Genomic DNA, 15187 nt, shown 5'->3' on the forward strand with positions numbered 1-15187 from the left:
AAAAAAAAAATAAATAAAAAAATCCACAAAAAATATCATAATAACTTTAGAGCCTCCACAAATCAAACAAAATATGTAAAAAATTTACGTCTTCTGCCTTACCGCACTGTTGCAATTTCTAGTTTCTCATTTTCTTGATTTCAGCAGCTAACGCATCCCCATGCACAATGTATTGTCGAAAATATAGAAAAGGAGAAACAAACTGACGAACTCAGGAATACAGCAGCTTCGGTAGCAAATCGTGATATTGAGGTCGTAGTCGTTGTTTAATCTTTTTTTTTGGCCTCATGATCCCAGACGGGGCATTGCCCTCTATGATTTGAATTCTTATATGCTAGGATCTATGTGATTGGTCGACTAGGGCGCCTCAGGCGTTCACTTTGTAAAATAACAGAGAATAAAGAAGATGACCGCAACGTCCACGTTCGTATCATTTACTCCGGAAGTTAAATCCAGCGTAAAATAAAACATGGTCCTTCGAGCCGGATACAAATCGGTGAGATAGTGAAAGCAATCACGCAGAATCAGTAGAGAAACAAAGGCAAGCAAGCCTTACCGAAATTCGTTCGAGGCGGCAGTATCAGTACGCGGTCGTTGTCAGGCAAGATAACGATCGCGGCGGAATTAAGTGCAGACAATCAGTTGCGAGGAAAGCTGGAAATTCGCTCATCAGTTTTCCGATATTCTTTGAGCCAAGCAAGGTTCGAACAAGAAGAGTGCAAATATTCGTACAAGCTTAGTGCGACAAAGACAATTACAGTATCGTGGACGTATGAAGATAACAAGCTCGACTCTGGACAGACGGGCATAAGCGAATTCAAGGCCATCTAAGACATACAAGGAAGGCAAGAAGGAGCGGTAAGCAAAGCCGACCCTTTTGCTTATTCAATCAACCGTTGCATCCAACAAAGACAACGACCGTCGCGAATATTTTACCGACGGAAGATTTACGATCGATAAGAGTTATCGATCAGTTTTGGCGCACATCAAGGGCATCTGTCGCTACAAGCATATTACCGACGGAAGATTTACGATCGATAAGGATTATCAACAAAACCTTGGCATCCATCAAGGACAGCGGTTGTTACGAGCACACCAACGAGGAAGATTTAAAAGTCAACCCACTCTTGGCATACGGCTAGGACTGTAGCGGCCACGACGCGAGCGAACAACAGCAGGAAAGTAACCGAGCCATCCATCTCCTCATATCCACATCCACGACCCTAACGCCTCACAAATTACATATTCGCATTTTAGACTATATATTCACTTTGACATCTACTATCTTAGGCTGACATTTCGTTTTCGTTTCAGTCTGTCAATCTACTCAGTATATTAAAATGGCGTCACTGAGCGATCTTAGCAGGAAGCGAGGATCACTTAAGATGAGAGTAACTTGCTTCAAAAATTTTCTTAAAACGATGTCGTTAAAGTTTACAGGCGATAGTCAAGCACCAAACGAGGCGGATAGGGAGGAAATCAATCAACGTCTCGACAGGCACATGAGTATTTTAAAGCTATACGAGGACATACAAAGTAGCATAGACGAGATGACAGACGATCCTGTGGAAACTATCGAGTACCGCGAACAGTTCGAATCAGAGTACTATGAGGCAATAAAGGCCACTAACAGCTTATTAGGTAGGTACAGTCCAGCAAGGGTGGTTCCGTTAGCGGAAGCAAGTTTCACACAACCTTACGATCAGCATCGCGATGTGATTGAGAATAGTTTCGAGCAATTGCAAGTGCAACAGAACGCACAAACAGAGCAACATAACAATCTTTTAGCGTCTACCTCCGCGGGTGTCACATTCACAAGTCAGAGCAACGTTCCAAGTGTCAAATTGACAGACGTTAAGCTACCAATCATAGAATTACCTAAATTCAAAGGGGACCTGTCGAATTGGTTAAAATTTCGCGATACATACAAATCTCTCATTCACGATAATCAGAGCATTAGTAATATTCAAAAATTTCACTATCTGATAGCCGCATTGGAAGGCAGTGCGGCACAGATAGTCGACGAGTATAAATATAACGAACAAAATTATGAGATTGTTTGGGACGCGTTGCACAGACGGTACGACGATCCCAAATTGTTAATTTACAATCATATCGAAGCAATGTTTAAAACAAAGGGCATAAACGGTGAATCGGCCGTGCAGTTAAACAGCATAATTGATAGTTTCACGAAGCATACGCGCGCGTTAAAGAAGTTACAAGAGCCGGCCGAGCATTGGGATTCACTGCTTATTTATCTTATTGTCACAAAATTAGATAACGAGACGGCCCGCGAATGGGAAAAACAAAAGTTACTTTTGCCGGACAAGCCGAAGCTTGAGAACCTGATAAAGTCGTTGCGCGATAGGGTAGCGTTGCTGCAAACTATGGAGAGAAAAAACGGTGTAATCAAAACAAAGGGAAACTCCCAAAGCAAAACTAACGCGTTTTTATCTAACAAAACCAGCTGTATTTTGTGTAAGGGAGAGCATTACATTCAAAAATGCAGTACATTTTTAAAGTTAACGCCGCAAGAAAGAACCGAGAAGGTCAAACAGCTTAAGCTATGTACAAACTGTTTAAAAAAGGGTCATTTTATAAAGGATTGCAGTTTCGGGGCGTGCAGAAAATGTGATAACAAGCATAACACGTTGCTGCACTTTGAAAGGGGAGCGCAATCTCCACCGAGTTCAACGACGACAATGTGCTCGTCAGGCCAGGCCAGCGCCATTAATGAGTCCAACGTAATTTTAGCTACGGCATTAGTGAACGTGAGCGGTGCTAGCGACGTCGTATGCAGCGCTCGCGCATTCTTGGATTCATGCGCCCAGTCAAATTTTATATCGGAAAGCCTATGCAATAATTTAAAGCTCGAAAAAAGTCCGGTAAATACGCAGGTGATGTCGCTAAATCAACCCGGGCCTAAGATTAGATATAAATGCGAACTCGAAATCAAGGCGCGTAACGGGGGCTTCAAATTTAAAGCCACGTGTCTCATCATCCCGAAAATAGTAGATGAGGTAATGCCCAGTGAGCAGGTAGATTTAAAGGATGTTAGGATTCCGTCTCACTTGAGATTAGCAGACCCGTCATTCAACTTGCCCGGGCAAATAGATTTATTAATTGGCGCACAATGGTTCTGGGATATTCTTTGCGTAGGCCAGGTAAAGTTAAACAACAATCTCGTTATGCAGAAGACTAGATTAGGGTGGATTATAGGAGGTCCTATAAGCGCGACGACTCCGAAGGTAGTGCAATGCAATTCCATTAGGCAAACGAGCTTAGAGCAGCAATTGACCAAATTTTGGGAGATAGAAGAAACACTCGGTACAAAGGCGTTGTCGCAGGAAAAAAAGGATTGCGAATCTCATTTTGTGAAAACTACGCGTCGCGACGAGGATGGACGCTTTATTGTAAATATGCCTCTCAAGGAGGCGCCAACGTGTTTAGGGGAATCCAGGCCGCTAGCCGTGAAACGTTTGACAGCCCTAGAAAAGAGGTTTAGGGTGCGACCCGAGTTGCGCGAAGACTACTGCGCATTCCTAAAGGAATACGAGCAGCTGGGCCATATGAGCGAAGTCAAAGGAAGCTCAACAGAATTTTCGTATTATTTGCCTCATCATTGTGTCGTGAAGATGGAAAGTAGCACAACAAAAACGAGGGTGGTGTTTGATGCATCCGCTCCCACTACAAATGGACGGTCGCTAAACTCTATTCAGATGATCGGACCGGTAATACAAAACGACTTATTTTCTATCCTTATGCGGTTTCGAAAACATGAGTATATCATTTCCGCGAATATAGCTAAAATGTACAGGCAGGTGTTGATAACGGAGGAGCAGCGGCCGTTGCAAAGAATCGTGTGGAGAGAGCATCCTAATGACCCGATTAAAGCTTACGAGTTAAACACGGTGACTTACGGTACGGCCTCAGCATCATTTCAGGCAATCAGATGCTTGCATCAATTAGGTGTAGAATGCATGCAGGAAAATCCAGAGATAGCCAGGATAATTTGGAGCGACTTTTATGTCGATGACCTTCTAACAGGTAGCGATACGATCGAGGGTGCGATTAATATTGCGAAGCAAACGTCACAAATTCTCGCTAGAGGTTGTTTCGAGCTCCGAAAGTGGGCATCAAACTGTCCAACGGTCTTGAGTGAGATAAGCGGAGATAGCGCGGTCATTAATAACATTCAGATTCCAGACGATAGGCAAAGAAAAACGCTAGGAGTTAGTTGAAACGCGCAGTCCGACGTTTTGGTCTATAGAGTTGACGTACCAAACTGCAATAAGATCACAAAGCGGCACATTTTGTCTGTAATATCGAAAATATTTGACCCGTTGGGGCTATTGGCTCCTTGTATAGTGTTAGCGAAAATAATGCTGCAAAAATTGTGGTTGGAAAGGCTTTCATGGGATGAATCTTTGCCATCCGAGTTACATTGCCGTTGGCGACAATACAGTGAACAGCTGAGCGTGCTTAATAATCTGCAAATTCCTCGTTCGGCATTCTTGAGCAAGCGCATCTCGGCTCAAATACACGGGTTCTCCGACGCTTCAAAGGACGCTTACGGAGCGTGTGTGTACATAAGATCAATTGGTTCAGAAGGAAACGTTCAAGTTAGCTTGCTCTGCGCCAAAACAAGAGTGGCCCCGTTAAAAACGCAGACCATACCTCGTCTTGAGTTATGCGCGGCATATCTATTGTCGAAATTAGTCAATGCAGTGGTCTCGGCTCTTGGCATGAGCTTAGAAGTAACCACGCTTTGGTGTGACTCCACAATAGTATTAGGTTGGTTACGTACGCAACCAAATCTTCTCCCGATTTTTGAATCCAACAGAGTAGCGCGCATCCAGGAATTAACCGAAATAGGGGCATGGAGGCACGTGCCCACAGAAAGCAATCCTGCCGATTGGGCATCGCGCGGAGCGAATCCAAGCGAACTACAAAGGGCTAGCCTCTGGTGGAACGGACCTGAATTCTTGCTCAGTTCCCGCGAGAAATGGCCCAAAATGCCAAACGTAGACTACGCAATGCCAACGAAGAGTTCCACACTTCTTGTAGAAATGTCGGGTGGTACGATTATAGACGAATTGTTCACGCGCCATTCGAAATTGCCTAAAATCGTAAGAATTCTCGCTTACTGTCGTAAATTCATACACTACTTAAAAACGAAGGAAAAGCAAGACGGAGGCATAAGTGCCAAGGAATACGAACAATCTCTAATGGAATTAGTTAGAATGTCACAGCGTAATACCTTTCGAAAGGAAATAGATTCACTTAAGGCTGGCGTCCCAATTGTAAAGGGAAGATTAGCTTCCTTAACACCGTTCATAGACGAAAAAGAGTTGTTACGGGTAGGAGGCAGATTGAGAAATTCATCATTCGGAAGAGATAAAAGACATCCAATGATCTTAGATTCAACTCAAACATTTACCAAACGTCTTTTCGAGCACATGCATAAGCGATTGTTGCATGCGGGCCCCTCTCTATTGCTGGCGTCAATACGGGAGCAATTCTGGCCACTAAGAGGACGGAATTTAGCGAGAAAGGTAGTACACGCTTGCACCGTATGCAATAGATTCAATCCGCGACCGTTAAAAGCGTTGATGGGTAACCTACCGCGAGCGCGGGTCTCCGGCTTTCCCATTTCTTGTCACCGGGGTAGACTATGCCGGGCCTTTCGTTATAAAAGATCGTAAAGGAAGAGGTTACAAAACAAACAAATGCTATATATGCGTGTTTGTATGCCTTGCAACAAAGGCACTGCACTTGGAGCTTGTATCTGACTTGACCAAGAAAGCATTTATTGCAACGTTGAGACGTTTCGCATCACGTCGAGGAAAACCATCACAAATATACTCCGATAACGGAACAAGCTTTGTTGGAGGTCACAACGAGCTAATAGAGTTAGGCAAGTTCTTTGCGAAAGAATGTAAGGAGTTGGGAGAGTCGATAGAAGACTTAGGAATCTCGTGGCACTTTATTCCTTCCTATTCGCCTCATTTCGGTGGCTTGTGGGAGGCAGGGGTAAAGGCTACCAAATATCACTTAAAACGGGTGGCTGGAAACGCGTTGTTGACATACGAAGAGTTTTGCACATTTTTAGCTCAAATAGAGGCGTTATTGAATTCCCGGCCATTGACTCCCCTATCCTCAGATCCACATGACCTCTCTCCTCTTACGCCGGCTCATTTCCTCATCGGTCGGACCTTTAGCTCAATAGCCGATCCGGACTTGAGTCACTTGAAGCAACCAAGGCTGTCCAGTTGGCAAAGAATCCAGCAACTGCAGCAAAACTTATGGGAGCGCTGGAACAAGGAATACATCTCCGAGTTGCAGCAGAAAACCAAGTGGAGAGTGCCTTTTCCACCGTTGGCAATCAACACCTTGGTGCTACTAAAGGAGGACCATTTACCTCCTGCTAAGTGGAGACTTGGGCGAGTGATGGAGGTCCACCCCGGATCAGACGGCGTTCCTAGAGTTGCATCCGTTAGGACGTCCACTGGAATCGTCCGCAGAGTGTTCAGCAAACTCTGCCCCTTATTGCGAGATGAGATAGACGCTCACATATAGGATATGAAATCAGATGTAGTTTAAAACTGAATAGTTTGCATTATCATTTTAAGGTTCTTTTTTTTATCATCAATTCTGTTACATTGTTGATATCTAATTAGTTTGTCTTTTGTTTAAAATGGTTGATTTAGTTGATTATCAACTAGTCTATTTTCCCTTGTTCGTTTAGAAATGTAATACTTCAACGTCGGGGGGCTTTATGTTTAATCTTTTTTTTTTGGCCTCATGATCCCGGACGGGGCATTGCCCTCTATGATTTGAATTCTTATATGCTAGGATCTATGTGATTGGTCGACTAGGGCGCCTCAGGCGTTCACTTTGTAAAATAACAGAGAATAAAGAAGATGACCGCAACGTCCACGTTCGTATCATTTATTCCGGAAGTTAAATCCAGCGTAAAATAAAACAGTCGTCAACTCCACAGATTCTATCTCGGACTACACAAATTTTTCTGATCCTGGTCTTTGGCCAACACGGAATTCGGAAATGATTGATTTCATTTTGCGAAATCCATTGAAGCAACAAGATCCTAGAACTATGAATTTCGCGATTTCGAAACGTATGTATGGATCAAGATCCAGATGTTGTACAGCACAAATGTTTTTTCAAAAAACACCAAATGGTAAAATGCATCAACGAGAATGGATGTCATTTTCCCCCTCAAAAGGTGTCGTATTTTGCATACCTTGCAAACTATTTTCGACGTCAGTAAACACGTTTACAGAAGGCTTCAACGACTGGAAGAATGAAGCAAGAATAGCGGAACACGAGAGAAGTTTTAATCATCGGGAAAATACACGAAAGCTTGTGATGCGAGGAAACGTCTTGGGAAAAATTGACAGCAAGTTACACATCCAATACATGCAAGAATGTAATTACTGGCGACAAGTACTGAGTCGCATCATACTTGCAATTAAATTTCTTGCATCTCGAGGCTTGGCCTTTCGAGGAACAGACGAGAAATTTGGTTCGCTCCGTAATGGCAATTATATGGGCGTTCTTGAACTGATGGCTCGAAATGATCCGTTTCTCCAAAATCACATCGATCGACTTGGAAATCCCGGAAAAGGAAACGTATCATATTTTTCCAAAGATATTTGCGAAGAGTTCATTGCGATGATTTACGATGATCTTCTTAATAAATTAATTTTGGAAGTCAAAGCGTCTCAATATTATGCAATAAGCGTAGATTCGACACCTGATATTTCACATTCAGATCAGTTAACTTTTATTATTAGATACGTGTGCGAGAAAGGAAAGCCGACTGAACGTTTCATGCAGTTTATACCTATTGAAAGTCACAAAGCGACATATATAGAGCAAGTGATTGTGCAAGTATTGCTGGATAAAAGTATTGATATTATGGATTGTCGTGGACAATCTTATGATAATGCCAGCAATATGGCGGGTTGTTATGGAGGAGTACAAGCCAAAATCATTGAACGTAATCCTTTGGCAATTTACGTCCCGTGCGCAGCGCATTCCCTAAATTTAGTGGGCCAAGCAGCTGCAGAGTGTTGTTTGGAGGCAACCAAATTTTTTATGTTCGTGCAACATATTTATACATTTCTAAGTGCATCTACATCTAGGTGGGCAAAAATAAAATCAAAAGTAGAGAATCAACCCGGAATGCTACTTCCAAAAAGTCTGTCCAACACACGATGGTCAGCTAGAGCAGAAGCGTGCCGAGCACTTGTGAACTCGTGGGGAAGTTTGCGAGATGCGCTTGACGATATCGTAGAAGATGCCTCCGAAAAGCCAACCACAAAAGCCGAAGCCGAAGGATTGTTGCAACAATTTGGATCTCTTGAAACTGCTATAATGGTCGTCGTGTGGAGCGACATCTTGGAGCGTTTTGACAAAACAAATAAAAGCCTGCAACGTGTAAATATCGATTTGACAACAGTCGTACAGCTATATAATGCACTCCATACTTATATTGTCTCTTTACGTAATCGATTTGACCATTATGAAATACAAGCGAAAGAGTTATCCCAATGCAACGATTATGCACGTGAAAATCAGCGACGCAGAAGACGAACTGCTAAGTTCGATGAGGTTAACGACAATGATGTGATATTAGATACAAAAGCAAATATGCGTGTAAATACCTTTCTCGTTATACTTGATCGATTGGCAGGTGAATTAGAGAAGAGAAGTATAGCATACAAGGTAGTTGATACTCGCTTTGGCTTTCTCACTTGTTTGCTATTCCTAACGGATGCAGAAATTATCACCAAGTGTGAAGAGTTACAGGCGATATACTCCACCGACCTCGGCAACGATTTTGGAGAAGAATGTTTGTACTTTCGGAATTTCATACGGGAAATGGAATTGACGGACGAAGATATCAATGCTCAAAACTTTTTATTGATTATCCGTGAGAAGAGTATTGTCACAATATTTCCGAACATGGATATAGCTCTCAGAATGTATCTTACCCTCTTTTCGAGTAACGCTACCGGGGAACGATCATTTTCCACATTAAAAAGGATAAAAGATTATTTAAGGAACACGATGGGTCAGAGCCGTCTCTCTAGCCTCGCCTTTTTATCTGCGAACGGATGACAGGGCACAGACAGATACAATTATTGATAAATTCGCAAGCTTAAAAGCAAGAAAACGACAGATTTAGATCTTTGAAAAAATCGTTTATACATATATAAATATATATTAAGTATGTAAATAAACGTGTGGTCTTATTATATTTTTCTATATATAAAAAAGTATGAAATTTGTTTGATTATTATATAAGAGGGGGGGGGGGAGCGCCAATTTCATCAGGGCGCCAATTTTCATAAACCGCCCCTGTGTCTAGTAAGAGCGTAGCAAGGCTTACCCATAGGCGAGTAAAAATATACTCTAAATTTTTGTTTTCGCCGATAAGTGTCACCTTTGTGCTGCGTGCATTATAAGCAAAGTACCCGTTGTTGTTTGAATTGTGTTAGAATAAACGATTGAAGAAATCGCATATTCACATTGCAAAGACATCCAGATTCGTCGAATTTCGTTTTTTAAGCGCTTCGAAGTTGATGTCGGTCTTCCACGAAGCTTTCTCTTGATGAGTGACCACACATTTTCAATGGAATTGGTATCGGGTGATTGTGAAAGCCAATGGAGTGTCTCGATGTCATTTCTCTCTTTCCAGAGACATATGTACACTGGTATATACACGGGTATATTTTTTTTACATGTACTTTCAGAATCTCCTTAAATTTTTCATGGGAGAAAACCTGTGTTGTACGAGGGCAAATCAATAAGTTTTTAGAAAATCTGTCAGAGGGCACTCGCAGTGTCATGTCACATTACTTTTTGACAAATAGCATCTTTCAGCTGATTACTGTCAAATTTTGAGCGGAATTCATCGAGAGGTTTCATTTTTGTAGACGATTAAAGCAAACAACCTTTGTATTTTTTGCAAAATGGAAAAGAATGAATTTCGTGCAGTGATCAAACATCTATATATGAAAGGTTTAACACCGAAAGAAATCAAAGCCGAGTTGGATAATGTTCATAGCACATCTGCACCAGCGATTGTATACAATTGGGTGAATGAATTTAAACATGGTCGTACATCCACATGTGATGTACCTTGTTCGGGATGTTCAATTAAGGCTGCCATAAATTATCGATAAAATCCACGATATTGTTTTGACTGATCGACGAGTGAAAGTGCACGAGCTTGTTGAGGCCACAGGCACATCACATAGCACAATGATTTCAATTTTGAACGAACAATTGGGTATGAAAAAGCTATCGGCACGATAGGTGCCGCGTTTGCTAACTGTGGACCATAAGCGCCATCGTGAGACGATTTCAAAACAATGTTTGGAGATGTTTCAACGTAATCCAAATGGATTTCTGCGTCGATTCATTACTGTGGACAATACATGGATTTATTGCTTACATCCGAAACGAAGGAACAGTCATAACAATGGACTTCACCAGGTGAATCGAAGAAGGCGAAGATCGTGAAGTCGGCCAGAGAGGTGACGGCCACAGTTTTTTGGGTTGCACGCGATGTAATTCATATCCATTTGTTTTTGTCGAAACAAACGATCAATGGCGATTACTACGCAGCCTTATCGGACTGTTTCAACAACATTTTAAAGAAAAACATCCCCATTTCAATTTGGCGAAGAAGGAAGTGCTGTTTCATCAAGACAATGCGGATTTACACGTGCCCGGCACCGGGCCAAGTTCAACGAATTCCGCTACGAATTGCTTCCCCATCTAGCATATTCTTCAGATTTAGCCCCCTGCGACTATTTCCTGTTTCCAAACCTGAAGAAATGGTTCGGAAGAAAGAGATTCACCACCAGAAAGCAGATCATCGCCGAAGCAGAGGCCTATTTTGAAGGGTCGGACAAATCATATTATTTGAACGGCTTGAAAAAGTTGGAGAATCATCGGATCAAGTGTATCGAGTTGAAGGGAGACTATGTTGAGAAATAAAAATGAATCGGTAAAAAAAATGTGTTTTACTATGTTTTTCTAAAAACTTTATTAACGTGCCCTCGTAACGACGTATTCAAATTTCTGCGCCCAATTAATTTTTCATTAGTACAGTTAATTATTTCTGCATTTTAGAAGATAACAATTCACAGTTACACAGTTAACTACATTTTTAGTTTAATTGAAAATGAACGTTGTAAAGTTTTATTACTTCACTACAGGGTTGGGTAAGTTACTTTTTTTTTTTAACTAAGTTAAATTAAAGTTAACAACCTTGAAAATTTAACTTAGTTAAGATACAAGTTAATGTATAATAAAATTAATTGAATTAAAAGTTAAGTTAATAAAAAAATGTAATTAAAAAGTTAAAAGTTAAAAATTCATTTTTTTCATGATTTCAGTCTTAATAATAACGGAAGTGACAACAAAAAAAACTATTTAGATTTTAGAACATATCCAAAATTTTTATATTAATTTTTTTTATAATAATAGAGGAAGGTCAGCGATACCGACATACTACTTTGTTTTTGGACTATATTTTTTAGACAAAAGCAGAAAATAAATCTTTGAAGATATAAATGTAAACTGGAAAGTGTCTTCTATCGATGCTCTATAGCAATTTTTATAATACTGTTAAGAATTTTGCAATAATTAACTTTTTTATCGAATAGGCGAAAACGAGCGTCAGAAATGGGCCCCAAAACTGACATACGCGTAATGGCCACAGAGCATGCGCATGTGACCGGTTATGCAGTGCAGGTTATGTTACGATGCACAATATGTCGTGATGGGACACGTGTCGGTTTAGGCTATAAACGATTTTATTTTTAAAACCGTATTATAAGAAAAATAAGAAACAGGAAAATATAAATAAAATAGTTTTAGAAAACTACAAACATATAAAAGGACTTAATATTATCACTAATATAGCTACTATTACTTAAACTACGTAATTTATAAAATAACATCATAAGAATTTTGTTTTCACATTTGTAGAATTCGTTTTTAGCTGATTTTATATAGAAACAAGCCACATATATATGAATTATGGGTTTTTACTTCTTTAATTATCTAAACAGATTATGTTTTCATTAGTATTAATGAAGTGCAAAGATTAGTTTACGAGAAATAAGGGGGTGTCACTTTAGGAGACCTATGTCAGTATCGGTGACTTTCCTCTATATATCTTTTATAATAATATGTTTTGTTTCTATATATACTAGGTTTTATATATAGATACATATTCTATTATTAATGTCACAACACTCATTGCATTTTTGCACAAAACCTCAAACTCTTATTATTAGAACCGAATAAATGCAGCAGCAAACTACAAATATGTATCTAGGACTCTACTACAAATGACTACAAGCTATTGCAAGCTGCAAGTCCTGCAAGTTAGAACTAGTGATGCAAACTCGTGTCCGCTTGCGGACAATAAAGAGTCTCTATACTTGCAGGACATCAACAGTGTCATTCATCAATACGGAACAGACTGGCGTAATAACACATAACCAATGATGCGAATATCTATAATACTTACAACACGCGATCAGTACCACCGAAAGCGCTGATCACATGCTGCAAGCCGGCCGGAATTAGAGATCCTATATGGAGAGATGGGCCAATGTCCGGCATGATGTTGTGAAACCGGAAATCACATGATCTTGGAAATACGCGCCAATATATCAACGCCAATTCCGAAACATCACGTAACATTACTTGTTTATTATAACTTTGTTGTAATGAATAATTATTAGAAAAAGTTTATTTTTCGTAAATATAGAATTGTGAATCTGGAGACACGGTAGTGTCTCGGCGCTAAGCCAAGCGCGCGACACTGCCGTGCCTCCTTCACGCGACACGGAGAATTTTTCGGGGTCGAGATGATCAGATCTCAGTAACGGCTGAACCGATCAAGTTTTACATACGCTCAATCGACAAGAAATACTTAAATTGTGTGATAAAAGTGCTTTCATTTTTTTTCTACGTGCCCTACGAGCGGAGATATCGCGACGCAAAGTCCGGATCTGTGAATTTTCACGTTTTATTTTTTAAGATACGTCGTCATTGTCATCATCGTCGACCAGAGAAAATGTCCATCTCGTTTTTTCGACAATAGAGGGCCTTTGACTTTATGTGTTATCTCACTCTATCTATCATCTCACTCTATCTATCTATATCTAACCAGTAGACCAGTGTTGCATTTGCATGGTGTATCATCACATATGACGCGCGCGCAGTTTAAGCCTTATAATTAAAAATAAAATATTATTCAATATAAAATAAAATATTTATTAATAATATATAAATATTTATTAATAGTATATATATATATATAACTTTTGTTATATATATAAAAATATTAAAATTGAAATATCGAAATATAGAGATATGTTCGTCGTCGAGGAAGTATAAGTGTCTACGTGTTTAATTTCGAGGAAGTGGGTGTCTAGGTGTTCGCCGTCGACGAAGTGGGTGTCTAGATGTTCGCCGTCGACGAAATAAGTGTTTAGGTGTTCGCCGTCGAGGAAGTAGGTGTCTACGTGTTCGCCTTCGAGGAAGTGAGTGTCTAGGTGTTCGTCGTCGAGGAAATGGGTGTCTAGGTGTTTGTTTGTTTGTAAGAAACGTCGTCGTCGTCGTCGTCGTCGTCGTCGTCATTGTTGCCAGCTACGAAGTGAGGAAATACATTCTGGAATTTTTGTCGCAAGAGATAAATATGGTCGCGAGACGAGTATCTATAAATCACATAGATAACATAGACGAACACGTAAGTGAGGTTAGAATAAATATCGACCGCTGCGATCTGTACGATCGTTAAAGTCAGATAAAGGGTCTCGGCAATAACAAAGGATTGAGGTTAGGAAGTCTGTTACATCAATGACATGGACGAACACGTAAGTGAGGTTAGAATAAATAAATATTTTCTGCTTTATTACACAAATTCTCTGCTGTAAAACACATTTTCCTGATATAAGAATACAAATTATTTTCTATATATATAATTTTACAGCAGAGAATTTGTTTTGGTTTATTCAGGTAATGAAATCTGTCATATCGCTGGCACAGAGGAACACGTAAGTGAGAATAAATAAATATTTCCATTGCTGTAATTATTTATTATGTATATATGCAACAAAAGAATATACACCTTATGTATGTTTGCTATGAACTGGCACCATCAATAATATATGAGTCATTCTTCATGGTAATATGTACCATTTCATTATCTTTCAATAATAAAATGTATTACGTTAAAATAGACAATTTGGTATACGAATTTTTTTAAAATCAATATTGATCTTTTTTGTGATATATTTTTAAAATATGAAAAATTATTATAGTTTAATCTGTCACCTAGAACACTATATTTGATTCAAGATTTTGGAGTGTAAGTTAACTAGTTTTCAATCGCGTATATCTTCAAAAGTATATGTTTACAAATTATTATTCTAATTAATAATTAATATCGTGAAGAAGGATTGTTCTGATAATCAATTTCGTAATAACATACCAATAAAATCTATTACATATACCTAATCAAATCGCTAATAAACGTAATTTCTGAAAAAAATGATTGAAATTATTTAAATTATTTATATATTTTGCAGGTACACAATTTAGAAGTAATTGATCAAAATGGTGTTCAATTTGGAAGAGGAAATACCATAAAACGATAATAATATAAAGACATTAGATCCGAGTACATTGGAAGTTCTTGATGCCAGTGCTATAATCTTGAATGTGACTAATGCAAAGCTTGTCGACAATAATGTTGCCCTAAATAAGAGTGGTATCAAAATAGCTGACAAGCGCAGTAGTACATTAAAATAATAAAAGTACATTAAATTCTGAAGGTAATGCAATGCAACCGACAATTTTGACGTTAGAAAACAAATTGATATATCATTGAAGGTGCTAATTCAAAGTGAACATTCATAAAATGTATATCCTTTTGTCGCATATATACGTAATAATGATTTAACAACACGTGCACACTAGATGTTTATAATAATAATGTTAAATCATTATTATTACGTATATATGCAACAAAAGAATATACACTTTATGTATATTTACTTTGAACTGGCACCTTCAATAGTATATGAATCATTTTTCATGGTAATATGTATCCTCATAATATTAGTTATTA

At 39.3% G+C, this 15187-nt stretch overlaps 3 protein-coding genes across 3 annotated transcripts; all 3 read left to right on the top strand.

Moving 5' to 3' along the window:
* The first annotated feature begins 1421 nt into the window (after positions 1 to 1421).
* LOC108782222 (uncharacterized) lies at positions 1422 to 4241 on the top strand. Its single transcript, XM_018550443.1, has one exon. The coding sequence runs from the start codon at positions 1422 to 1424 to the stop codon at positions 4239 to 4241; it is 2820 nt and encodes a 939-aa protein (XP_018405945.1).
* A 141-nt stretch (positions 4242 to 4382) lies between these two features.
* Positions 4383 to 6579, top strand: LOC108782223 (uncharacterized). Its single transcript, XM_018550444.1, has 2 exons — positions 4383 to 5555; positions 5767 to 6579. Exons 1-2 carry the CDS (start codon positions 4383 to 4385, stop codon positions 6577 to 6579), a joined length of 1986 nt encoding a protein of 661 aa, XP_018405946.1.
* Positions 6580 to 7065: 486 nt separating this feature from the next.
* LOC108782224 (zinc finger MYM-type protein 1) lies at positions 7066 to 9147 on the top strand. Its single transcript, XM_018550445.1, has one exon. The coding sequence runs from the start codon at positions 7066 to 7068 to the stop codon at positions 9145 to 9147; it is 2082 nt and encodes a 693-aa protein (XP_018405947.1).
* The last annotated feature ends 6040 nt before the right edge of the window (positions 9148 to 15187 follow it).

This window comes from Cyphomyrmex costatus, unplaced genomic scaffold (genome assembly GCF_001594065.2).
Source record: "Cyphomyrmex costatus isolate MS0001 unplaced genomic scaffold, Ccosl1.0 scaffold970, whole genome shotgun sequence".
Classification (NCBI taxonomy): Eukaryota; Metazoa; Arthropoda; class Insecta; order Hymenoptera; family Formicidae; genus Cyphomyrmex; species Cyphomyrmex costatus.

What these genes read in the sequence shown, in the direction of transcription:
- LOC108782222 (XM_018550443.1), top strand. Translation starts at nt 1,422, where the DNA reads ATGTCGTTAAAGTTTACAGGCGATAGTCAAGCACCAAACGAGGCGGAT.
- LOC108782223 (XM_018550444.1), top strand. Translation starts at nt 4,383, where the DNA reads ATGCTGCAAAAATTGTGGTTGGAAAGGCTTTCATGGGATGAATCTTTG. An exon ending in GACGGAATTTAGCGAGAAAG is followed by an intron (nt 5,556 to 5,766) that starts GTAGTACACGCT and finishes CTTGCAACAAAG; the next exon opens with GCACTGCACTTGGAGCTTGT.
- LOC108782224 (XM_018550445.1), top strand. Translation starts at nt 7,066, where the DNA reads ATGATTGATTTCATTTTGCGAAATCCATTGAAGCAACAAGATCCTAGA.